Source organism: Empidonax traillii, unplaced genomic scaffold (genome assembly GCF_003031625.1).
Source record: "Empidonax traillii isolate 1590-97213 ecotype Southwest subspecies unplaced genomic scaffold, ASM303162v1 scaffold532:size433792, whole genome shotgun sequence".
Taxonomy (NCBI): Eukaryota; Metazoa; Chordata; class Aves; order Passeriformes; family Tyrannidae; genus Empidonax; species Empidonax traillii.
Window position 1 is genome coordinate 58099 of NW_020955725.1, and position 24110 is coordinate 82208.

General features: G+C 41.9%; 2 protein-coding genes across 6 annotated transcripts in view; one reads left to right on the forward strand and one right to left on the reverse strand.

Annotated features, from left to right (window-relative positions):
• The first annotated feature begins 5650 nt into the window (after nucleotides 1-5650).
• TUBGCP4 (tubulin gamma complex associated protein 4) lies at nucleotides 5651-19829 on the forward strand. 2 transcript variants are annotated; one of them, XM_027897201.1, is made up of 18 exons: nucleotides 5651-5739; nucleotides 5845-5973; nucleotides 6578-6700; nucleotides 7698-7751; nucleotides 8203-8259; nucleotides 8789-8868; nucleotides 9570-9771; nucleotides 11780-11945; nucleotides 13082-13206; nucleotides 13803-13853; nucleotides 14235-14340; nucleotides 14681-14788; nucleotides 15026-15164; nucleotides 15626-15803; nucleotides 16718-16852; nucleotides 17977-18093; nucleotides 18523-18662; nucleotides 18956-19829. In XM_027897201.1, exons 1-18 carry the CDS (start codon nucleotides 5662-5664, stop codon nucleotides 18966-18968), a joined length of 2001 nt encoding a protein of 666 aa, XP_027753002.1. In that variant the 5' UTR covers nucleotides 5651-5661; the 3' UTR covers nucleotides 18969-19829. The 2 variants fall into 2 exon arrangements, with proteins under 2 accessions (XP_027753002.1, XP_027753003.1); XM_027897202.1 differs by lacking the exon at nucleotides 7698-7751.
• A 720-nt stretch (nucleotides 19830-20549) lies between these two features.
• The window catches only part of TP53BP1 (tumor protein p53 binding protein 1), a 28145-nt gene continuing 24584 nt past the window's right edge, over nucleotides 20550-24110 (reverse strand). For 3 of the 4 annotated variants that reach the window (XM_027897161.1, XM_027897160.1, XM_027897163.1), the window contains 3 exons: nucleotides 23000-23199; nucleotides 22084-22229; nucleotides 21040-21380 (listed from right to left, as the gene is read on the reverse strand). In XM_027897161.1, coding sequence (XP_027752962.1) covers nucleotides 21193-21380; nucleotides 22084-22229; nucleotides 23000-23199 — 534 coding nt within the window. In that variant the 3' untranslated portion in view covers nucleotides 21040-21192. Of the gene's footprint in view, nucleotides 20656-21039; nucleotides 21381-22083; nucleotides 22230-22999; nucleotides 23200-24110 lie in introns of those variants that run through there. The other variant, XM_027897162.1, reaches the window with a different exon arrangement.

Consider the following 24110-nt stretch of genomic DNA (forward strand, 5'->3'; position numbering starts at 1 on the left):
CTCCGCCGCGTTCGTCCGCTGCTGGAGCAGAGCGACAATTTGCCTTGTGCCGCCGGTCGGCCCCGACCTAGTTCCCTTGGCCCCGACGGACCCTGGCCTGGCCGCCCTGTCTCTCCCCAGAGTCTCTCTCAAGGGGGGCCACCGCCCTGGCCCTGAGCCTTCCCGTCAGCCCAGTTCGTAACTCCAGCTAAGCTCTGACCTAAAGTCTGCAAGCCCTGTTAGGCGGAACACAGCCCATGTCAGCCCAGCCACGACCCACATTTTACCCTGTCAGCCTTTGCAGCCTCCTTACACACAGCTCGGCTATGGCAGCCCCAGTGCGTGCAGTGCAGCCAGATCAGCTCAGGGTGGACAGTTGCTGTGCCTGCCACACGCTGGTGTTACAGGCTTGGCTAGGCCCTCTGCTCCTGCCAGGTTTCCCAGCTGCATGACCCTTGGCAGTGAAATCTGACTGGATGCAGCTCGGCTCTTTCATCTAAACAGCTCTGCTGACCAAACCATGGTAACTCGCCTGAAATGTCAGCCACAAGTTTAAGCAGGGTGCCCCCAAACAACAGCAACATTCAGCAGCACTGCCACAGGAGAGAATCATGCCCTGAAAGTTTCCTTCCCTTCGGTATGTATTACTGTTGCTTTGCCTGGTTCTTGTTCAAGAGTCAGAGCACTGAAGATGGCAGCCACCATGTGTCTGTTTTAATTAGCCCCATAAATTTCACTGCCAGGGCATAAGTTTAGTACTTAAGCACAAATTAAGTAATGTGGTAGACCAATAGCCTCTATTAGGAAAAGCATCACCAACAGGTAAGGGAGTTGATCGTTCCCTTCTTCCCAGTACTGGATTCAGTTCCACCTTCCCCCGTATAAGGAAGACATGGAGAAAACAGAACAAGTTCAGTGAAACACAGAGCAACTGATGAAGAGCTTGGAGCATCTGACATATAAGGAGAGCCTGAGAGATGACATGACAAGAAGCAATGGGCAATGGACTGAAAAATATGAGAGTCCCAAATAAACATAAGAAGAAATACTTGTATCCTGAAGGTGATCAAACACTGGAACAAGTTGTCCAGAGAAACTGTGGAGTCTCTACCCTTGGACATACTTCAAACCTAACTAGGCAGGGTCCTGGACAACCTGCTCAAGTTCACCTTGAGCTGAGGAAGCAAGGTTGGACTAGAGACTTCCAAAGGTCACTTCCTACCTCAATGGTTCTGTGAGCCCATCAAAAAGTATATTTACTATATATACATAGGCAACTAGCGATAGGACAGGAGGACATAGTCTTAAGCTGTGCTAGGGGAGGTTTAAGTTGGGCATTAGAAGGAATTTCTTCACAGAAAAGTGATTAGATATTGAAATGGGCTGCCCAGAGCAGTGGTAAAGTCACCGTTCCTGGAAGTATTTAAGGACAGATGGGACATGGCACTCAGTACCATGGTCTAGCTGACGAGGCAGTGTTCAGTCATACTGGACTCGATGATTAGGTCTTTTCCTACCTAATTGATTCTGTGATATTTAAAGAGTCTGCATGAAAGGGAGACACACTTCAATAGTTACAGAAATAACTAAATCAGTGAATGCCAGACATAAATTACAAAACAAAAGGTTTTATAGTGAAGCAATTATTAACATTTGCATTACTTCACATGTGGCCACTTAGCAGTTATGCAATGAGAAGACATTTAAAATAATGTTTATATGTAGACTGTGGAGTGCAGGACTGGTTTTGTTTTCTCTAAAAATGCCGTAACATTTTTGTGCAGCTCCACAATCAAAAAAATCTCATGAATTTACTCTTTCCTGTAAGACTCATTCTAATAAGAAAAATACAACATGATTATTGCACATCATCAAAGAATCTGGCTGAACCTCTTCAAGATTATACTTAATGGTTCCTATAATAGCTCCCCTGATTTAAGATTTCTGGTCTTTTGTTATTGTCTCTGTTAACTGGTTTCTGTTAGGATTTGTGTTTCTATGTCTTTAATTTATTGCCTCTCCTGTTCCTTTTTTTTCCGTAATGTGGAATGAGCACTAGTCAGATGGCCTTACAAATAAGATTACAGAGGTACCTATATTTATTTGCAGCAATCAATTCTATTTTAAAAAAAAATTCTTTGGAAGTTCTTGGCCTTAGTGACTAATCACAACGCTTCCTAAGGGAAAAGAGTGCCAAAATTCAGTCCTTTAAATAAACTACTGTTATCTGTTTTTTTGATTTACTGACTTTTGTATTTATTGGCCACTTCCTTTATGAGAAAAATTAGTTTGTGAATGGTGCTGAAAAAATGTATGTTTACAACATCGGAAGACTCTGAATCTGATTCTATAGTCACTTAAAGATACCCTACCTGCAGGCCTCGACTGAAACATAAGGAATCTCTAACCTCTTCAAATCCTCCTTGAAACAGGATTGTATATGCAGTTATCATACCTTTCCAAAGTTCTAGAGTCTTGTAGCCAAAAAAAAAGATTGTGAAATAATAGCATATTCATACAAATGTCCACTGAAAAATTGTTTTCATGTATCCTCATTTCTGGCAAAGCAAAGTCTGAAGATTGAATAGGATCTGCCCTAGGTCCCATTTAGCAGTAAGAATTCCAAGCTATTTTTTACTCTTTATTCAGCACACATGAAACTGACAGCTGGAATAACATAGGTCTAATGCCACTCCAAATCTTAGCATCCATCATTCTGATGATCCAGCTCATCATTATTAATTTTTTTTTCAATTATTTTTTGTCATTCAATCATGTGCAGCCAATCATGACCTTTCCATTTAGGGCCCATTAATTCTGAATAAGTTTAGCTCTTACCTTCTATGTCTGGAATAACATTTAGATACCTGTAATTTTCTCTGTCTTCTGTAATGACACAGTTCTGTGTCTACAAGGTCAGAATGCCCAGAATCCAGAAGGAGCTATCTTAAGTGAGTATGTGTATACATTTAACATTATACATTTATTGGGGGAAAAAAAAGTGTGTGTGTGTGTATGTGTATATATGTATATATATGTATATACATATTAAGATACACATACACATATGACTCCTACTTCTCATATATTTGGTGAGACTTTTTTGAATGTGGTTGCATGTTAGGCTATGGATTGCCAACACCAAGAGTTGCCTTTTGGCTTCCAGCATCAGATCAACATTATAGTGGTCAAATGAGACAAGTTACCAACCTGTTAAAAGAAAGAAACACCAGGGATACATACACACCAATAGCCCAACACATAGTCCCCCAGTGCTAGTTCACAAGTGTGCTCACTGCGAGACCAGATTACTCCTACAGCCCTGACCCACCCATATTTGCAGCAGGGAACTTGGCATGAAGTTCTGGAGAAAATGCAAGAGAGCAGCTGCATAGTTGGGGCAAGAGAATGCAGACTGACCCATTCCACATTTCCAGTGCATCAGACAAGCCAGGCAGGGGAAAAAGGCTTTCAAAATGGGTATTGCTTCCAGACTCTGCTTTTGCATCCTGAACTCCCTTCAAATGGCCCACAGTTTGCTGGGGATGCACACTACCTGCAGGACTCCCCAGGGAAGACTGAGAGCAAGTGACTCTAACCCAGTTCTGCTGATAGTCACGATGCGATGCTAGGACACACCAATAGGCTGCTGGAATAGCAAAGGAGTCCTTACTCCTTAGAGGCAAGTTATCAAGCTCCCCACTCTGCATGCTCATGATAAAATTCTCTCCTTCCCCGGTCATGACAGTGCAATATGGGCAAGCTCTGTAGTGGTAAAAAAGCTTCTTGAACTGGAAAACAGTGCACTTGTCCCCATGCACCAGGTACAGTTTCTCTTGAAGGACCTGTAGAGTCCAAGGAAGCCCCACAGCTACCTGAAAAAAACAGAAGAAATATGGGCAATTCGATATTCATTTTGTCTGTGAGACATGCTCCCTGCCTTTTTATCTGCTTTGTAATGCTGACGTTGCCCCTGTATTTGTTCTTATGCAGGCTATCTAAAAAGACACTTGGGGAACCAATAAAGTAATTTAAAGTCCTGAGAAGTCCACAACACTTAGCTGGAAGCAAGTGAGTGGGGATAAGCCAGATTTACAGATCGTAAAGCAAAGATGCAATAAGACATCTATGACCAATTCTGCAATACTGGCCACACGCCAAACACCCTGCACCAAATCCCTAATTTTCACCTCAAAGGACTCCTCCAATTCTGAAAAAGCAATCAGATCTCTATTTAAATTGCTTTCATGTCAATTGTATTTTTATTCCTTGAATGATTCACTTCCAACAATTAACTACCTTCCACCAAAGATAGCTCCCCATTTGATAAAGTTACTTCTACTCAAATAAATTTTAAACTGTTGATACTCCTGCTGTGTTCTCAAAGAAGACTCTTCAGATTTTTCACATTTTGTGAACAAATGCTGCTATAAGCTTAGTTTCTGGCTGCAGAAGATGACTGTATTTACATGCAAGATTTCTCAGATTAAATATGTAGTATGTTAATCTATTTATGCTAATAAGAGCATTACATTAATAGTACTGTACAAAGATACCCCATTATGTATTTAGTCTTTACAGAATAAACATTTTTGTCAATTACTGAGCCATCACCACATATGTAATTACCTATAAGCTATCAACAGCCTGCTTAGCTTTATAATCTGCTGAAGATAGTACTTAAATTCAGCAAGAATCAAAACCCACCTGTTAACAAAGAAATTATGGTGAGCAGCATGGGATTGAACCAGTCTTTTACAGATAAGGGAAGAATTGGCACTAACTCCAGCACTGCAAGATTGAAGCCAACAGTGCTCAACCTCAAATAATGCATCCTAAAAGCAGGAATGGCACATAGCTTTTGTAACCCACTTGTGTGTTGCGATATTTATGTCAGTGATGCACAACCAACTGCCTAGCCAAACTCCGCAGTCTTTATGATGATGATATTAGTTTTGTCAGTAGAGTTTCATTATGCTCATACACGATAAACAATACCGTTGCGGCTCCCATGTTACACAAAAAGTTGTATAGCTGAAAAAAGCACATGTCCCGCGTATCAGAGACAGTGCACGAAAAAAATTCTTTCGACAGTGAATCAAAATACTGGGACCTCGTTCATCCCCGTAAAAATGTAACAGAAGTTCTTCTTACTACATTTCAGACCTTATTGTGGCAAGCTGAACTAAGTACAGATTAAATGATATTTAACACTAAACACTAATTTCTTCTGAAAGAACAAGAGTAAACACGCATATGAAGAAAAACAGTACCAAAAAATGGAGGCGGGGGGAGGAGAATGAAAAACAGGTTGCTAAAAAACAATTTATTAGATAACTCCACATCTTTGAAAATGGCCAGCTTTGATTAAAAGACCAGCCGAGTTAAGATAGGAAATGAAGCAAAGCAATACATATAAATGGAGAAAGGCAAAACTGGCACGCACTCCTCTCGGCTCCGCTCAGCCGCTGTCGGTGCCTCCTTCGGCAGTCCGACAAGGATCCGCCCTTCCCCGGCCCCGCCGCGGCCCCGCCGCCACCGCTCCTCGCCCCCTTCCCGGCGGCCCCCGCGCGCCTCCCGGCAGCCCGCGCGGCCCGGGCCACGGGATGATCCACGGGCCGCGGGATGATCCACGGGCCGCGGGATGATCCACGGGCCGCGGGATGATCCACGGGCCGCAGGATGATCCACGAGCTGCTGCTTGCCCTGAGCGGGTACCCGGGGGCGGCCTTCACCTGGAGCAAGCGCGGCGGCCTCCAGGCATGGCACGACCCCGGCCCCTGCCCCCGCCCCTGCTCCCGCCTCTGCCCCGGCCCCGGCCAAAGCTCGCCTTCGCCCACCCCTCACCGCTGTTGTCCCCTCAAGGTGTCTCAGGAGCTGCCATTCCTCCACCCCAGCGAGACCAGCGTCCTGAACCGGCTCTGCCGCCTCGGCACCGACTACATCCGCTTCGCCGAGTTCGTGGAGCAGTACACGGGACACGTACAGCAGCAGGTGGGGCCGCCGGGCCGCGATGTTTCCCGGGAAGAGCGCAGCAGGTGTCATTAAAGCCAGGCTGCCTCGGACGCGTGAGCGTCCCGCCGCCTGTGGCCCATACTCGCGCCAGCACTAACAAATGTGCTTTCCGGAGCGGTGCTCCAGAAAGCTCAGTGCGATGCACGTACGGATGGGTACGGAGCAGTGAAAGATGGACCAAATGTAAAATCTCGTTCTTGAGGAAGTCTTGTAACAGTTTCTGACCACAGCAGACTGGCCAGGATTTGTGAACTGAATAGGATGTTCATGTCTACCTTGAAGTGAGTTCTCATGGTTTGTGGAGAGCCTTGAGGCATGCTTAAGTGAGATCCAAGAGGCATGCTTAAGTGAAAAGAAGCACTGGTACCAGTGGTTCCCAGCACTTGCATAGGTCCACAAAACTCTGCTCAAGTAACTTTCCTTGTGACAAGGTTGTATTTGTGGTTTTGATCGCTTAATGGTGGGATAAGGTGCATTTCAACATGCTTGGAGCCCTGACTGCTGCTGTGACACTGCACAGGTATTTTGTTACTCTTCAGACCTTCACTAGGGTGCTGATGCAGTTTTTGTTGTTTGGTTTCAGGACCATCACCCATCTCAGCAAAACCAGAGCGGATTACATGGCATATATTTGCGAGCCTTCTGCACAGGTCTTGATTCAGTGCTGCAGCCATATCGACAGGCACTACTTGACCTAGAACAAGAGGTAAAGGAGGGAGATGTGGAACAAGAGGCGGTCCTGCTGCTGACAGATGGTGGAAAGTTGTCATTTCTGCAATGCATGTGTGTGATGGTTCGGACTTGGCTCCCTGTCAAATGCTCAACCCCCCAGCAGCAGCTCCTCTCTTTCCCCCTTTCTACTTCCCCCAGGGCAAAGGAAAAAAACTACACAAACTGAAGAACCTGAAAACCAAGCTAGTTATATAAAAAATATATTTTATGTATATTACAGTTAAGATGCTATGTACACAGTAAATGGGAATCCAAACACCCCCCGAAGGGATAGGGAAAGGGGAAAAAAAGGGACAAAAGGAAACAAAAAGGGACACCGAATAGATATGCGCAATCAAACCCGAGAACCAGTAAAATAACTAGTAAAACAAATCTCACCACGTTCCTTAGAAAGCAGGATTGGCAGACACTGCCAGCACTCCCCAAGCCTCCACGTGGCAGTTCAGTGGGTGCTGCAGGCCTCAGCCTTAGATAAGCGAGACCAACGCAGGGACCCACTGTTCCCAAACTTCGGCGGAAGAGAAGAAGAACGAAGGCTTCCCCTTCCTTCTTATTTATACCACGATTTACGTAAAAATCGTATGGAATACTGGGAACACTGCCCCTTCCTTGGTTACAAACTGGTAACCAGGGAAGGCCTAGATTAAAACTACCACAATGTGCTAAGTAGTAGTACCTAAAATGAGACAAGGTATTTTCCTTTCCTCATGAGGGATGCCTTCTAAATTATTCCTGTGAGATGCCATTGTAAATTACTCTTCATCCTAATAAGTATTAAGTCCCCTCTTCCTTCAGTTCAGTAAGTGCTCCATCTGTGTCAGAGCCCAGTGCTGTCTCAGACTGTTGTCTCCTGTTTTCAATTTTAAAGGTTTTGCTTAATCTCTGCTAGATTAATAGCTGTCATATCTTGGGTACTATGACCATCCAGTGGTTGTCATAATTACTTTTCATTAATTGCTTTATCTTTACAGTTTCTGACTGACCCACATCTTTCCATCTCACATGTTAATTATTCCTTGGACCAGGTATGTCATGTTAATAAACAGGTAGTGTTCTTTGGTTACTCTTATCACTCATTGACTCTAATAAGAAAGCATGTGGGATAAAGAAGGTTTAGTCTGTCACATCATGCCACTTCTGTCTAACACCTTTACATCTGTAGTCCCTTAATATGTTCAGAGGATCACCTGCACTTCAACACAAAGCTTAGGTCCTCCACCTTGACTCTCACACATTCCTCTCTGCCTGTGTTTAGCCTGAACTACTTCTGGAATATAACTTTGTGCATCTTGCTCCAGTGAAGGGAGGACATCCTTCCAAGAGATTTTCATGTCATGTTTCTCATTTGTGGGGAAAGGCATATAACAGTTTCATTAAACTGTTGTGTTCAGCTGCTGTCCAGACTTACTCAACTACAGTGTTTTCTCTCTTCCTTGCATAACAACCTAATTCAATATTTTCCTCCTTGTTCTGCAGTTTCAGTTACTCTTCCCCTCTGTAATGGTCATGGTGGAACAGATCAAAACTCAGAAGGTACAGTAGAATTGCAGCTAGTTTCTCTTAACAAGTTTCCTCTTTAACTGATAACATTATTTCTGCACCCATCCCAGACTTTTAATACTAGCATAGAATGTGGTTTGAGTAATGGGTGCCCTATTATTAGTACTACTATAAGTATTGAATAACTATTTTGCAAATCTATTTACACTGGATTTGACTTTTTTCCATTATCAGTATGATCTTTGATGACTAGCATTTTATAATCACAATGCATTTTATAGGACAAGATGCTATTGGGTGGAATTTCTTCTTTTCTGAATCTGTTTTCTCTGATTGTCACCTGAAAAAAAAAAAAAAAAGAGGGTTACATTTTGTTAAGGGAAAGTTTTGACAAAAGCTTGGGTGTAGAGCTCACATGGAGTATTGTTACATCTTTCTTTCTGTAAGGCTTGTTCAGTTTGCTAAGGGATTTTCTTGCGAGCAGAAAGTGTAGAGTCTAAATGTATGAAAAGGTCAGTACAGATCCAAATAACAGACATAACGTAACCCTTTCTTTCTGCAGATTCATGGATGTCAGATATTGGAGACAGTCCACAAACATAGCTGTGGGGGGTTGCCTCCTGTTCGCAGTGCTCTTGAAAAGTATGTACAGTAAAACTATTATTTCATTCTTCTGTAGGAACTGGAGTTAGTGTCAAAGTATTTATCTTACTTGTTAAAATAGTACATGCAAAACAGCCTTGCATGTTAAAAAGGTAGGAGTAGCATGCAGGGAAAACTGTCACAGTCCCCATTATTTATATAAAGCAGGCTTATGGTGGGAATTAAAGTTTTCTCCATACTTTAAGCTAAGGGCTCAGAAAAGTTCAATCCCAGTGTGGTTTGTTTTTTTTTTTCTTTTGAAGTCTGCAGGAACAGTTTTGCATATGATAGACTTGTTACTGATTCTGATCTTTCAAAACGATAAATGTGACTGGGTGAGTGTTGTGATGTTTGTATGTCCTTGTGGAGAAAGTTCTGACTACTTAAAATATAATTTGTGTTCACGCTGAAATGTAATTGAGTAGAAACAGCAGGACTGGGAAGCCACTGCAAACTTATACCCCTGGCCTACTAGCAGATTTCTGTGGAGAACCCACATAATCAGAGGATATGTTAGTTTAGTTTTGCACCTTTTAGTTTTGTACACTTTTTTATATTTTAAAAAAGTTATAAAATTTCACATTAGCCATTTAGCACTTGCCACACTGCCTGGCTGACTGAGTGGACTTTCCAGAATCATGTACAATGAGGTTTTGGTTACTGCATTTAAATGCCCCATTGTCTGTTTTTCTTGACCTCAGGATTCTGGCTGTGTGTCATGGAGTCATGTATAAGCAGCTCTCTGCCTGGATGCTTCATGGATTGCTACTAGACCAACATGAAGAGTTCTTTATCAAACAGGGCCCCTCTTCGGGAAGTGTCCCTAGCCAACCTGAAGAAGATGACGATGACTTAGGAATTGGGGGACTTACAGGAAAACAGCTACGAGAACTGCAGGACCTGGTAAGAACTACAAGACGTAGCTTGCCATGTTTTGCTCCTTAGGGAACTACAGAAGAAATGCATTTTCTACTGCTTCAGTGTGAGCTATGCTAGACTAGACATATATTGAGGCCTGGCAAGATGGTAAGTCAAGGTAATATTGTAGCAGCTTGCTGCTAGGCATAAAGGACAGAGACATCTTTTGGCACAGTTGGATAATCTGAGGGCAGAAAGTCCTACAGATGGAATTTGTGTAGATGCTGATGTTAAGTAATTGGAACTGCTGCACACCCCCTGCTCTTGACTGACTGGTTTCTCGTTCCTTACAGTAAATGCTGTGATCTATAGTAGTGTGAGTGATTGCAAAGGAAAGGGTGTGGGGAGCTTTGCTGTTGACTTGATTCACACCCTTTCTCTGGGCAGCTGGGTCTAATACCTTTCTTGCACAACCATTAGTTGTGCAAATGTTACCTAACACATTAGTGCTACTGACAGTACTGGTAGAAAATGTGCTCTGGAGAGACAAGAGGCTGCTAAGTGAGGGAGCAACCTGCTGGTACACTGGTGAAATGCAGTAACTCTTCCTGTAGATGCCATACCATTAGAGTGCCCTTGTGCAAAGCAGCTTTCTCAATGGAGTAATCTTCCACACTTTTAACATTTGAGTGTCTGAATAGAGATCGGTGAGGAGCAATTGCAACTCTAATTCATGCTCTGGTATGTGGTGAGAAAACATTTCACGGCCACCTATGGTGTTAGTGTGCTGCATGCAGCTTGGCTGTGAATGCACAGAAGATTCCCCTCAAAACACCACATTGCATGCTAATTAAGTACCCTGTGCAAACAGTCTCTGCTGAAAACAGACTACACACAGGCAAAACCAAGGGAAAACTTTAAAAGGCAGTTAGTGAAAAATCTGTTATCTCACTATATCAGGTAAAGGAAGAATGTGAAAATTGGTGAGTCTTCTAGGACCATGGTGAAAAATGTGGACATTAGGAAGAGAATACCCAGACAGCCTTATCACCTCCTTTCTTCAGTATTGTTAACCAATGATGTTGGCAATTCCTCAGTCAAAGAGTAGAATAAGAAAACTCGAGTGTTGATGGGAGAGACCGATAAAATATTTGGGTATTGCCTCATCTAAAAGTGTCAGTAGAATCTTAAGAAAAGAATTGCCAACCTGTTAATGTTGGCATTAACATATACATATATGTTAATATATAATATACAAATATATACAAATAATATATATATATATATACACACAAACTTGTACTGAACTCTTCTGTTAAAAAGAAAAAGCCCGTAGATGGCAAATGTTCTCAAAGATTTTTCAGGATAATGTTTTTTTTGATTATGGCCTACTGAAACTAATTCTCCAATAATAAGAAAGCCAAATGAAATTATCAGCATTGCTACTCTGAAGGAAAATCTTGCCTCTGTACTTGGAGTTCTTTATTAATATGTTCAGAAAAAAGTTAATAGCTTACTGTATTGTTTTAAACAGCTTTCGCAGGAGCTGAGAAAATTGCCTTATTTTTGCTAGCAAGCCTTTGGATCTTTATTTGCTCACTAGTAGAGGCATTTACATTTGGCCTGTATCGCAAGCGTTCTAGAAGTGTTAAAACATAGGGGAGAATTATTTTTGGTAATGCTAGTTAACATTGTTATGGCAGCAAAAGGACTCATGTAATGCAGTTTCAATAAAAATTCCTTTTGCTGATGTAACTTCCTTTGGTACAGCCAATTTGCTGCTATTCCACAAAGGTTTAGCTTCTCCATTTTCCACTTCTGCTCCACTCCCTGATGGAAGCAACATCTCTAGGGATATCTGCTAGCATACTAGAAGCATAAGGAAGTTTATTGGCTAACTTAAATGATACAAATCAGTTTTGCTACCTTTCTGCTTACTTCCAACATTCTTAGATACCCCCTCATACACATACACATCACCCTTCATACAGCTCTTCTACACCTCTGGTTTTCTCACACTGGTTTGCATTTGATTTCTTTTCCCTGGTGACAGCGCTTGATTGAGGAGGAGAACATGTTAGCTCCATCTCTAAAACAGTTTTCTCTGCGAGTAGAAATGCTGCCTTCATATATTCCTGTGCGGGTTGCTGAGAAAATCCTCTTCGTGGGAGAATCTGTACAGATGTTTGAGAATCAGAATGTTAACCTGACCAGAAAAGGTAATGAACCTCTTTCTTGCAATCTCTGCTCAGTTATGACTGACTGATAAGTGGTTGCCAAAATGCTTCCCAATATTAACAAATTCCTCAACAATCACTGACTATTGGTTGATATTCTTCAGACTATATGGATGGTCGTGCCAGGACAGGGCAGTGGTCCCCGTGTTCTGCTTCTGATTTATTCCAAGGGAGCAATATAAGAACAGGAAGAGTAAATAACACTTTCCAAACATAGTCTCCAAATTTCCAGCAGCAAGTCACCATGTGATTTGCTCTGGATAAATAAAGCGATTGCAAAGGTCTTCTTTTCTTTTCTGTTTGCATCCCTCTCCCTAAATTCTGCAGATAGACACAATGACACATCTTGCTCTGAGTGTATATGTTGCAGAATGGTGTCACAGTATTAACATGCATCCACAAACACGAGAAATTCATTTGCAAGGTGGGGCCAAAAGTTGCTGTGGAAGGCAAATTATCAAGATGAAGCCTTGAAGACAGCAAGGGAGAGGTAATTCCAGCTGATGGTTCTCTTTGAGAGCCTGCTAAGTTTCTGCTGGAGCTGGTTTGGGAAATACATTCTTACACTGCGGAGGACTGCTGTGGTGGCTCTATCTTGAGTTTGTCTAAGCAAAATACTTAAATTACTTGAGTGACATTACAGAGAACAAAGCACCAATTCAGCTGGACTGTTTTCTTGCTTAAGCAGCAGCAAGGTAAAAAAAAGTTGATCTTCTAGCTCAGCTGGTTGAAAAAAATGTCCCCAAGTTCAAACAATAGGATAGATTTGAAAGGAGCAGGGATAGGGGGAGAACCAAACCAACTTTTTTGGGGGTTCAAAGATTTAGCTCAGTCCTATAGAAAAAGGGTTGTCAGCAACAACCAATTATGTAGAAAACATTTGGCATTTTTACTGATACCACAGCACTGCCATGGCAAGTATCTATACTGTAACTGTACCTGTATTAGTAATCTTGTACCTTGGTACTTGTACTTTGAGACCTCCTCTTCACGTTCCTTGCCGGACCTGAGACAGTGCTGCCTGGACAGCCTTTTTGCCCCACTGTGCTGGAAGGGGTCTGCATGTCTCCAAACGGCATTCCTTTTTACTCTCCAAAACACTTCTCATTGCTGCCCAGGCTCTATCCTAAAAAACCAGGAGGACACTTTTGCAGCAGAGCTACATCGACTCAAGCAGCAACCGCTCTTTAGTTTGGTGGACTTTGAATCAGTGGTTGACTGGATACGGAGCACTGTTGCTGAGGTAAGCCTCCTAGGAAGGGTAACTGCTGTGCAGGCTGAGGAGCATTTAATTTTTGTGAGTGACTGGGAGAAGGGGGCTTTTCAGAACCAGTGATTGAACAAGCATGTGAGCATTGCAGGTAGCTTTCATGTTCTTATGGGTCTCAGAGCTTCATGTAACCCCAGCTTCTAATGACAAAAGGACATTAACAAATACTATGCACTTGCATGGGCGAAAGAAGGAAGGTTTTTGTGTATTTTTTCATTTCACCTGAAACGACTCCAGAACTTTTCACTGTGCTTTTAGTCTAATAGATGTCATGTCACTGAATATATTCTTTGCTTTAGCAATTTTTAATCCTTTTTTTTTTTTTTTTTGTCAAGGGTCTTCATGTGCATTAGGCAGAATTTTTTGCTGGTATATATCAAGAGTTCTAACTAGTTGCATGGGCTGCTACACAGGATGCTGTGTTCTCCTGCACTTTATATAGCATTGGCTATAGGTGCTTTTTTTGTATTCATTGCAAGTGTTTCAAGACAGCTACTGTTCTCTCTGAATGGGTAAGATAATTCTGAGGGGAGGTCTCTTGTTTTGTCTGGCTTTTGTTTCCTCACTAGCATCTTTGGAAACTGATGGTGGAGGAATCGGATCTACTAGGACAACTGAAGGTAATGTAACTGCTAGTTTGTTTTTGCTGAAGCAGCTTATCTCTTTCTTTCTTTTTTAAATTGCTGTTTCCCATTAAATACTTTACTGCCTTCTACTCTGGGCTTTCTTCTTTTAGATAAAGTTGTTTTCATTTTCCAGGTCTCAAGAATGAGCACGGAGTGATAGAGTTAGAGGGGTATGTGTATGTGGTTTTGTGGTTTGCGTCTCGAAGCAAAGGTGGTGTAGACTCTTTGGGCAGTGAATGAAATTCAGAGCTCTCCAGCTGTGTTTTAAATGGCAGAAGTTGTCCAAGGAATAATAAAAACAGATGCTATCAGCAAGGATGCTTAAAATTTCTGCTCATTTTGGTATGTTTAGATACAAAAAGTTTATCTTCACAGATTATAAAAGACTTTTATCTTTTGGGAAGAGGTGAGCTGTTTCAGGCTTTCATTGACACTGCACAGCACATGTTAAAGACGCCGCCTACGGCTGTAACTGAACATGGTGAGTGTTGCTTATTCACTTATCAAAGTGTCCTCACTGTGGTATATGAGGAAAATGGTGAGCCCTGTCCAGTACAGGAGAGTGCTATCATCTTACCTTCTAGATGATATCGTTAGTTTTGAGACAACAGCATTTCTAAACTAGAATGTCTCACAGAGTGAAAACAACCTCTCAGGAACATTCAGATGGCAGATTTCTCCCCATATTTGAATCTGGAATTAAACCAGTGGCAATAGTACCTTAGTGTGGTCTTTTGTGGCCAGGCATAAATAACTAATGGGTGCAAAATTAGCACTAGCTGCATCATCTTGAGTTGGTATGTGTGTTCTCTTGTTGTCAGATGTCAACGTTGCATTTCAGCAGTCTGCTCATAAGGTGCTCTTAGATGATGACAACCTTCTTCCTCTTCTTCACTTAACCATTGAGTATCACGGAAAGGAGCATAAAGGTATATATACTTGCATTTTTAATGGTGAGTTAAGATGGGAGATGATGACCTTGTTTTCAAATCTTGTTGCTCTTCTCTAAAGTTAAAGAAATACTACTTTTGTTCCCTTTACAGCCCAATGTGATGGCCCAGACTGCTTTGGCTCTTAGTTCTCTTCTCTCCCTTTCCCCTTTTCTGCCTTGCCACGGTTGCAGTGAAAAAGAAGATAATGTAATTCAGCACCTCATTTGTTTTCAGATACTTCTCAGACTCGTGAAGGGCCTTCCCGGGAGTTATCGCCACGTGAAGCCCCCACATCGGGATGGGCAGCTCTGGGCCTTTCTTACAAAGTTCAGTGGCCACTGCACATTCTCTTTACTCCTGCTGTTCTTGAGAAGTAAGTACTTGGTATGGTCTTTGTATATTCATCTGTATGTTCCCTGAGCTCAGGCACTCAACTAATTGGGTTTTTTTCTCACTATGGAGAGAAAGGTAGAGCTATAATACTTCATCTTGCTTTCTGAACCTTAAAATGGCTCTTTTCACTTACTCATATTGAGAGTATGTGTAATGATACTAAGACCTACAAGATGCTGACAGATTTGCATTAATTTACAAACAGTGCTACTTTAACTGGCAGCTCCCCTCCTTACACCAAAATTAACTCTGTATTTTTTAGGTCAGTAACCAGTACAAGCAGAAATCTTACTCTGAGATGGGCCATCACCTGATTTGCCCTATCTATTGACAGGCAGCCACCTCCTGTTTCTTTTTCCAGTGTTGCATTGTTATGTTCTCTAGTACCTGCAGCCAAGGAAGATTTTAGTCTTAAGCAACTTTGTATTTTTTTCACCATAGGTACAATGTTGTGTTCAAATACCTGCTGAGTGTGCGACGAGTCCAGGCTGAGCTACAGCACTGCTGGGCTCTCCAGATGCAACGCAAACACTTGAAATCGAACAGAACAGATGCCATCAAGTGGCGTCTGAGGGATCACATGGCTTTCCTTGTGGACAATCTTCAGTATTATCTGCAGGTCCGTATTTACAGAGAAAGACAAAACTATCAGTCAGTCAGGAACTAGCAAAAATGCATGGAGGGAGCACTGAAGACCTCAGGTTTCAGATTCTTTCTACTGTAAGGAAATCAGGATTTCCTTTACAAGTCTACACTTCCTTCAAGTTCCCAGGCTTAGTGTTACAATTAAAAAGTTTTTGGACTTGTGATTCAGTTAGTAGAAATGCAGGAGTTCTTTAGTGGCTCTCTAGTGCTACTAAACATTTGTGAGAAACCACAGACATCTTTGAAGGATAATCATTAAGATGCCATCCTGGTTTCTTCCCTTGCCTCTTACATGAACTCCACAGTGAGTTAAGTTTGGGGGTTTTTTGGTTGGTTGTTTTTTTAAAGAATTGAAAGAAGCCATATTCTGACCATTTGAAGCCAAAAAAGAGACTTTTCAAATGTAAACAGCAGTTACTAATAGCATGTCTTTGTGAGAATTACCTATCACTTTGTTAATAGTTGTAACAGTGAATTGATGGGGCCTGGCTTTCTAGATTCTCCAGAGTATCTCATCTCTGGCTGAGCTTTTGCACTGCAGCCTTTGCCCTAAGATTCCAGATAGCATCTCCCTGTATAAAATTCAGAGATTACTACAATCAAATACTTTTGTTTACATGCTGGTTATATACTTTTTTAATAGTTAATCTTAAAGAAAGTGAACGTTTCTCTTTCTACGTAGATATTACTTAGGCATCAAAAATTCCTTTTCCCCCCGTTACGTACTGCTGTCGTCTATAATTCCTTCTTCATCAGGTGGAGAGAAGGGGATCCTCAGTCTCTAACATAAGAGTAGCAATAAGCAAGTTTCTTACACAAAACTTCTGGATGGTCTGAAGTACTCCCATTCCTCGAGATACTAATGAGATGTCTTTGCATATCCATCAGGTAGATGTACTGGAGTCTCAGTTCTCACAGCTTCTGCAGCAGATAAATGCCACACGAGATTTTGAGAGTATACGGTTGGCTCACGATCATTTCTTAAGTAACTTGTTGGCTCAGTCTTTCATCCTCCTAAAACCTGTAAGTAGGTCTAGTTTTCACCTTTTTCTACAAATTCTCCAACTGCACTAAGAAACACACCTTTTTGAACAGATATGACAAAACATATATTTTAAAACAGATCAGTGATAATCTGCAAAGCACAGATTACAATTCTAGGAATAAGGCAGGTTTAAACTGGAACAGATAATCAAATTAAGATCACTTAATTTACAGTTGGTGAGTGTGAATGCTGCATTCCTAGCAATTTTAAATCAAGATGCTTTCGGTGTTCAGTTAACCTTACTAACTTAAATTTTATCACTATATTTTTATCACAGGCCATTTTATTTAAAAAGTACTAATGAGCATAATGCTGGGAACTGTATTCCTCAGGGACTCATGCTGAAATGCATTAGACTAGGAAAAATGGTCTCTCCTACTTAAGAGAATAAAAATACCTGAGTGGACTTTTAAGGGTCTTTTTGTCTTTTAATAAAAAATGCGTTATAATGTTGGAGTATATTTATAAACACTTTAACTTCACAAAAGCATTTCCAAAGAAAGTTAGTTTCAGTGAAACAGTGTCTTTTTGCTCAATGAGACTATTGTAGCATAAAGGTGGCAGAATACCAATTATCCAGTCTGGAATTTTGATGTGTTCCAGTAGTTACGTCTCTGAAGCATTTGGGCTTTCTTAACACTCTTGAATGCAAGTTACCTTGACCAACTGATACAAAAAAATTCCAAGTTCAGTGAACAGTGAAATCAAAGCCTTGAGCCATAGCTCTTGCTGGTCTTTATTCTTCCTTCTTCATCCCGAAGCTGCAGTGAATGACCTGCCGGTTGGACAGGAAAGCCAGTGTTCAACTACTCTGCCTATGTGGATGGCTCATGCCAATCCTGTTTCCCCAGTAATGTCTGCAAAAGGTTGGAGGGAGGGGGGAAGGGCGGGGGGAGAGATGCAGCATAACATTTAAACCCTTTCTCGATAGAAAACCTTACAAAAATGCTACAGGTACTTTAACATCTTCCTTACTGGTTAAAAAATACAGTATCACAACATCTTGATTATGAATGATGCAACTTTTTGGGTACCAAAAAGTGCTTTCCTTGTGTTTGAACTCTGTTTCAACTACTTATCTTGTGCTTTTTATCTCATGCAGGTTTTCCACTGCTTAAATGAAATTCTGGATCTTTGTCATAGTTTTTGTTCTCTGGTCAGTCAGAATCTCGGCCCCTTAGATGAACGGGGAGCTGCACAACTCAGTATTTTGGTGAAGGTGAATCTGTGTTTCTGTGGATCTGCTCTTTTTCCATGCAAATATCTGCCTAATCTGCCAAGTTATCTTGGCTTTAACAGTTGTAGTACAAGAGTGTGAGCTGAGATGTTCTATATAAGGACTGGTAATTATTTTAATCAATCAACCGTACTTAGGCTGGAAATTCTATGTGCACAGAGAGGAGGAATGTGGGCAGATATTGGAACAGAATGAGGCAGGTATTTGTTGGTGCCTCTATCCCTTCTTTCGGATAACTAACACCTAGGTATTCTTGTGGCTTACAGCTTACCTTATCCTGGACCACAAGGATCACTTCTTGTGCAGTTATTCTTTTCGTCAGGGTGTTAAAGGAGTGGTTGGGCAGAAACAGAGATTAAAGGCTTGCTTGCTTTCTGAGAGGGCCCAGAACTGACTTCTTCTAATTTGTAGGGATTCAGTCGTCAGTCATCACTTCTCTTCAAGATTCTGTCTAGTGTTCGCAACCATCAGATAAACTCTGACTTAGCTCAACTGCTGCTACGCTTGGATTATAACAAATACTACACCCAGGCTGGAGGAACCTTGGGCAGGTAGGAATATCTTCAGGGTTGCTTGTAGCATTATCCCGAGGTACTTGGAAATACAAAGCCATTTCTATTGATTGCTTCTAGTTATTTTGGCTTACCCAAAGTGTTGCTAAATACTATGACAGAGAAGTAACAAACCAACATGAATTAATTTTTGCATTTCATATGCTTTCTCCCCTTTGTTTTGGCAGGAAGTTGAACAAGCTGCTAGCTCATATTGGCTGAAAAATGCTGATGTGGGTTGATAAAGGGAGTTACTTTCAACATGTAATTAATACTTTACCCTTCTCTTGCAGTTTTGGGGTCTAAGTACTAAGACCTTTCCTTCAGGGTGTAACCAGTGACGCATCAAGCAGTGGAGACTGGTGGAGACAGTTGGGAGAATTTGCACTCAACTTCTCTGTAGCTGGCTCTTGCCTGGTGAACTACTGTTTCAGAAGGAATTGGCAAGGAAGTGCCACTTATGTGAGGCTGCCCAGTGATCACAGAAAGCTACTCTGTTTTTTCTGAACTAGTAAAAAAACATGCTTTCTGCAGCCCCACATATTCTTATAAATGCTTCTAGGGAGGCAGTCCGTGCCTCTTCAGAAAGGGAAAAAGCACCAAGAATTATAATGTTTTGACTCTACAGCTGGACTATGCTCCATTGCAAGTTGGAGTATAGAGAAGTAATCTATTGTTCTTGACTATGAATGAAGTTTTAACTGTATTCAGAAGTTCCACTTGTGCAGTAAACCGATTTACAGTACACAGTCTCTGCTGATCAAATATATACCACCTGGTAAATGAAACAGCAATAGCAATTTTCAATTGAGGGGAAGGGGGAGGGAAAAAGGAATAGATTTTAAGAATCTCTTTTCATGCAGTACACTATTCTAGCATATCTGTACAGGTGAAAGAGACAGCAGTGATATCACATGCTTTCTCTATACAGTGTAATACATTTTGTGCGCTGATACTACATACGCCTAGACAAAGTGGGAGCTTTGCCTTATTCAAGTACCAAGCACCCTGTGCCAGCAGAAAAGTGCACTCACGCTGAACCTCAGCAGACGTTTCCCGAGGGTGTCTGTCTGCTCCACTTGGGCTGTTTTCATTCCAGACTAGTAAGAATGCTACTAATGACTACCCTACTGTACCAAAATAAAACCATCTTGTCATGCAACTGTATGGAATATTGTCAATATCTGCTTCCCAGTGCAAAGGGAAGAGAGTGGCATAGCTATTCTCTGTCAGTGAAAAGCAGTATCTGGCAGAAACTTCTTGCCTGTTAATAAGATTTCGTAACCTTGCTACAACAAACAGACTACCTTGCTGCAAGTCCATTTGAATGACTGGCAGAAGAGAGCCCTCGAGTCCATCACTGGGGGTGCTGTATCAGGTTTCCAATTTGAACACAAAGGTTGCCAGGAAACCAGCCTTCCCTTCAAAGGGTTTTTCATGTCCTTGGGGGGAAAATAAAATCCTCTCTGCTCGCTCAGAAAAGACGCAGTTAACAAGAGCCAGCAAGTGTAAGACCTGGCACCTTCCATGCACTACAGCTGTTTGTGGTAGGACTGTAGCTAATGCAAAGTTTCAAATCCTGTGACCATGGAAAAAGCTAGAAAGGTAGAAAGCATGTTGTGGGATTTACAGACCAACACATTCAGGTGTCTGAGCTAGGAAATGATAGAGGAAAAACTTTACACTTCTGAAGCAGGGGACTAAAAACTGTACATAGCTGGATGGAGGCCTGGGTGTACCTTCAGCCTATAGCATTGTTAGAGTGAAGAGCTTTTGCCTTTTTGCCAGCTTAGTATAAGATGAAGTCCCTGGTTGTGAATGCAGAAGCCCAGAAGCAGACGATTTATCTCATTATCATTTGAAGATACACAGCACTTACATGCTCTTTGAACCCCAAGTCTCCCAGCAGTTTAGCTGTCCAAGGTTCTTGAGTCTGTATCTCTACTTAGGTAGTGCCAGTCTCCACTAAGGCAGGTTAATAGCTATATAGTCACTACAGGAAAAAAAGAGAGGTAGCCAAAACAAAATGGCACTTTGTCCTAGAAATTTGTAGCAGTCACTTAGTAACACCTTAATGAAATCAATGGAAAAGAACAACAGCAAACTGGAGAAGTACAGAACACGGTATTCTTCCAACAAACAGAATTGCTGCTGCCTTGAACTTTGTGGTATTTACTTCTGTAAATACAGGCTGCCAATGGAATATGCCCCCTTCCCTTCCTTTATAATTGACTTTGTGTTGAGGTCAGCCTTTACCCAAAGCAGAATATTAGTGCTGTTCAGCTCAGAGAAATGTAAGCATTTCTTTTCTCTTTGTCCTCCTTTTCTGAAGACATTGCCCTGGAATAAGTTTAGATAAATGAGGAATCCCAGCAGATACCACAAGAGGTTGAACATTTATTTAATCATAAAAGTCCAGCAGATAAAACTATATACAATAATCCATGCATACTGCCCATTTCACAAATATTTGAAATCTGATTAAAACACAGTCTGCACAACAGTTGGGGCAACAGGGCAAAGTTTTCATTTACTGGGGGACATAGTCATGTTTATATTTTGGATGCTGCTTGTAGCCTACTCTCTCCCCAGCAATAAGGCTCTGGATCACCCACTCTTGTGAGACAACAGGCAGCTGTAAAGCTTCTGCACACTTCAAGACAACAGCTGGGCAGGAAAAATCAGTCACCACCACATCATAAACACCCAAAGCAATATCTGCACGGGAGGAAAGACAGGCATCTGTCAGGTGAAGAAAGAGAACCTGCTCTGCAGCAGCAGATCATAGAATCACTGAATCCTAAATGATTTGAGAGGGACATTAAAGCTCATCTCATTCCAACCCCCTGCCATGGGCAGGGACACCTTCCACAAGAACAGACTGCTCCAAGCCCCGTCCAACCTGGCAGATCCATGTGTTTTACCACTTTGAATCTCTCTCACATGTCCTCTCGTTCCTAGGCAGGGAATTCTCTTAATACAAGTTAATACAGCAACCCTGCGCCTTTTGGTCCAGGTAAGAGAAAACCAGTAGCCAACATTACAGGCAGGACACTGAGTCCTGACCTCAGGCTGGGCGTACTAAAACCTACATCTGTACGGAGAGGGTTGAAAAGCTGAGTTGAAAAGGACAAGGAAGTACAATTTGAGATGCCCACAAAAGGTCCAGGAGCAACTCTTGCCTATCTCCCCCTTTCAACATAGGCTGGAAGCTAACAGCTTGCTAGCTGCAGCATTTCCTGTGCAAAGACAGGTCTCCCAGATGTAATCTATATATAGATTATATTCAGGAAGAGAGCAAGTGTCTTGCAGTTTGCCTTCCTTTCTGCTTATAGACAACCTTGTAAGCCATTCTAAATGGTTTTAAACTGTACTAGAGTACCCTAGCAGAGGGTTCCCTGAGAAACCAGCCAATGAGTACCTTTGTTGTGAGCATTTGAGTAATGCTGTTTAACAGATGTTGCTCCCCCTGTCATGAGAATTTCAGACCACAGGTCCAGGAAGCTCTGTTGCTGGTCTGACACCAGGAGAACCTTTAGGTTATGAAATGGGTTTTCTCGTGGGTGCCTGTAAAGAGAAATGCAGACTACTAAGAATACCGAGTAGTCTAGTCACCTGATTGGCTCCTATATTGGTTCTTGTGTACAATGACCCGCTCTTTTACTACCCCTCCTGAATTGATTATCCTGTTTATAGAGTAAAACAGAGCTAGACCATAATGGTGGAGGGGTGTGTGCAGCAGCCTAAATCTGAAATTAGGCTAGGCTCCAGAACCATCTTTCTTGTACAAATCCAAAATGCTTCCACTTTGACAGGTCTGTGCAGGAAGACATCAGTCTCCTTCTTGCCCAAAAGCCTACAGCGATTTACAAACTTTTTTTCTGCCCCTCACCTTGCCTGAGGAGTCTGAACTGACAACTGTTGTCTCAGAACAGACCTACTGGATTAGCCTCCATAACAAATGCAGAAGCTAGCTTCAAAATGTACCAAGGAAAAAGGAGTATTGCTCTCCTTTATTCATTTCTGAGCAATTAGAGAAGTTAGCCAGATGTGCGGGAAGCCTTTCCTGAGTTCTGTCTTCCTCATGAGAAGACTGACTCCTTTCTTACTTCCCAGGAGACTGTCTTTTTTGAGTATATAGCACCCATATGTATTTGACACTAGAGGTCACAGTAAATTCACAGAAAGAGATGGAAGTGCTGTTCCTGTATTGAAGGAAAAACATGGAGAGCAGTACTAGGGCCACCTTCAGTACCTGAAGATATTCAAGAGCCTCCCAAGCGTAACAGTTCTCTTGGAGATTCTGTGGACTCAGATCACAGTTATTTGGCACTTACCATTCTAGCAATTTTTGCTCCTGGAGGCTATATCCAGCTGGCAAAAGGTAATTCCGATAATTTTGAAGCTGGTTAGCATGACAGCTATCATGGACCCAGATATGAGACACACAAGGGATCCCGCTGGCAAGGCACAGCAAGTATTTCCGAGTTCGACAATGCTGGTCCGCAATTAAAAGACACTGATATGCTGCATTACACTTCAAGAGAGATAAAAAGATACGTAAACAGGAGACAATGCTTGCAAAAACCCCAGAAATTATCCTGCTGGTAAACACTTTAAAGAAAAGAACTGAAACCCTGATTTTCATAGCCTTGTTATGTGAAAGATGAATTAGATAAACGTACTATTGATTTCAGAATCTGTTTAATAATCACCTATTCCAAGCTCTGCAGTTCACAGAGAAAAAAAACTCCGTCTAACAGTTTTTGCATCATAACCCTCTTCCAGAGGAGAAGAGATCATTTATTTATTAGTTTGATACTCAGTCACTAGAGAAGACTGCTTCCTCAGGCAAGTTGCTCCAAGAACAATTTACCCTCTTTATTAAAACACTCTAAATTTGAGTAAAAGCAACACTAAATTAAATTAGTTGTCCAAGGAGATCTGGTAAGTGAAGAGCTCTACCTCTAAGTGTTCCAAGGCACAGACTTGTGGTGAGACCACATCTGCACCCACCCCTAGGTTCTGCAGTACACTGAAAACACCAGACACGCTGGAGCAGGCTCAGCCAAAGACCACTTAGAGGTCTGGGCACTGGAGCACCTGACATACAAGAAGAGGCTGAGAGAGCTGAGCTTGTTAAAGCTCAAGAAGGGAAGGCCTGAGTGGTCTTATTAATGCACATTCATGACTGATAAGAGGGCGTACAAAAGATGGAGCCAGACTCTTCTCAGTATCATCCACTCAAAGAACGAGAGGCAACAGTTACAAACCAAAATAAAAAAATTAAATAGAATTTCCTCTATTTTTTTTTTTAATTGGGGGTGATCAATCATAGGATTAAGGTGCCAGAGAGGCTGTGGTGTTTCCATCCTTGAGGATACTCAAAACACAACTGGACAAGGACCTAAACAATCTGCTCTATTTGATCCTGCTTTCAGCAGAGAG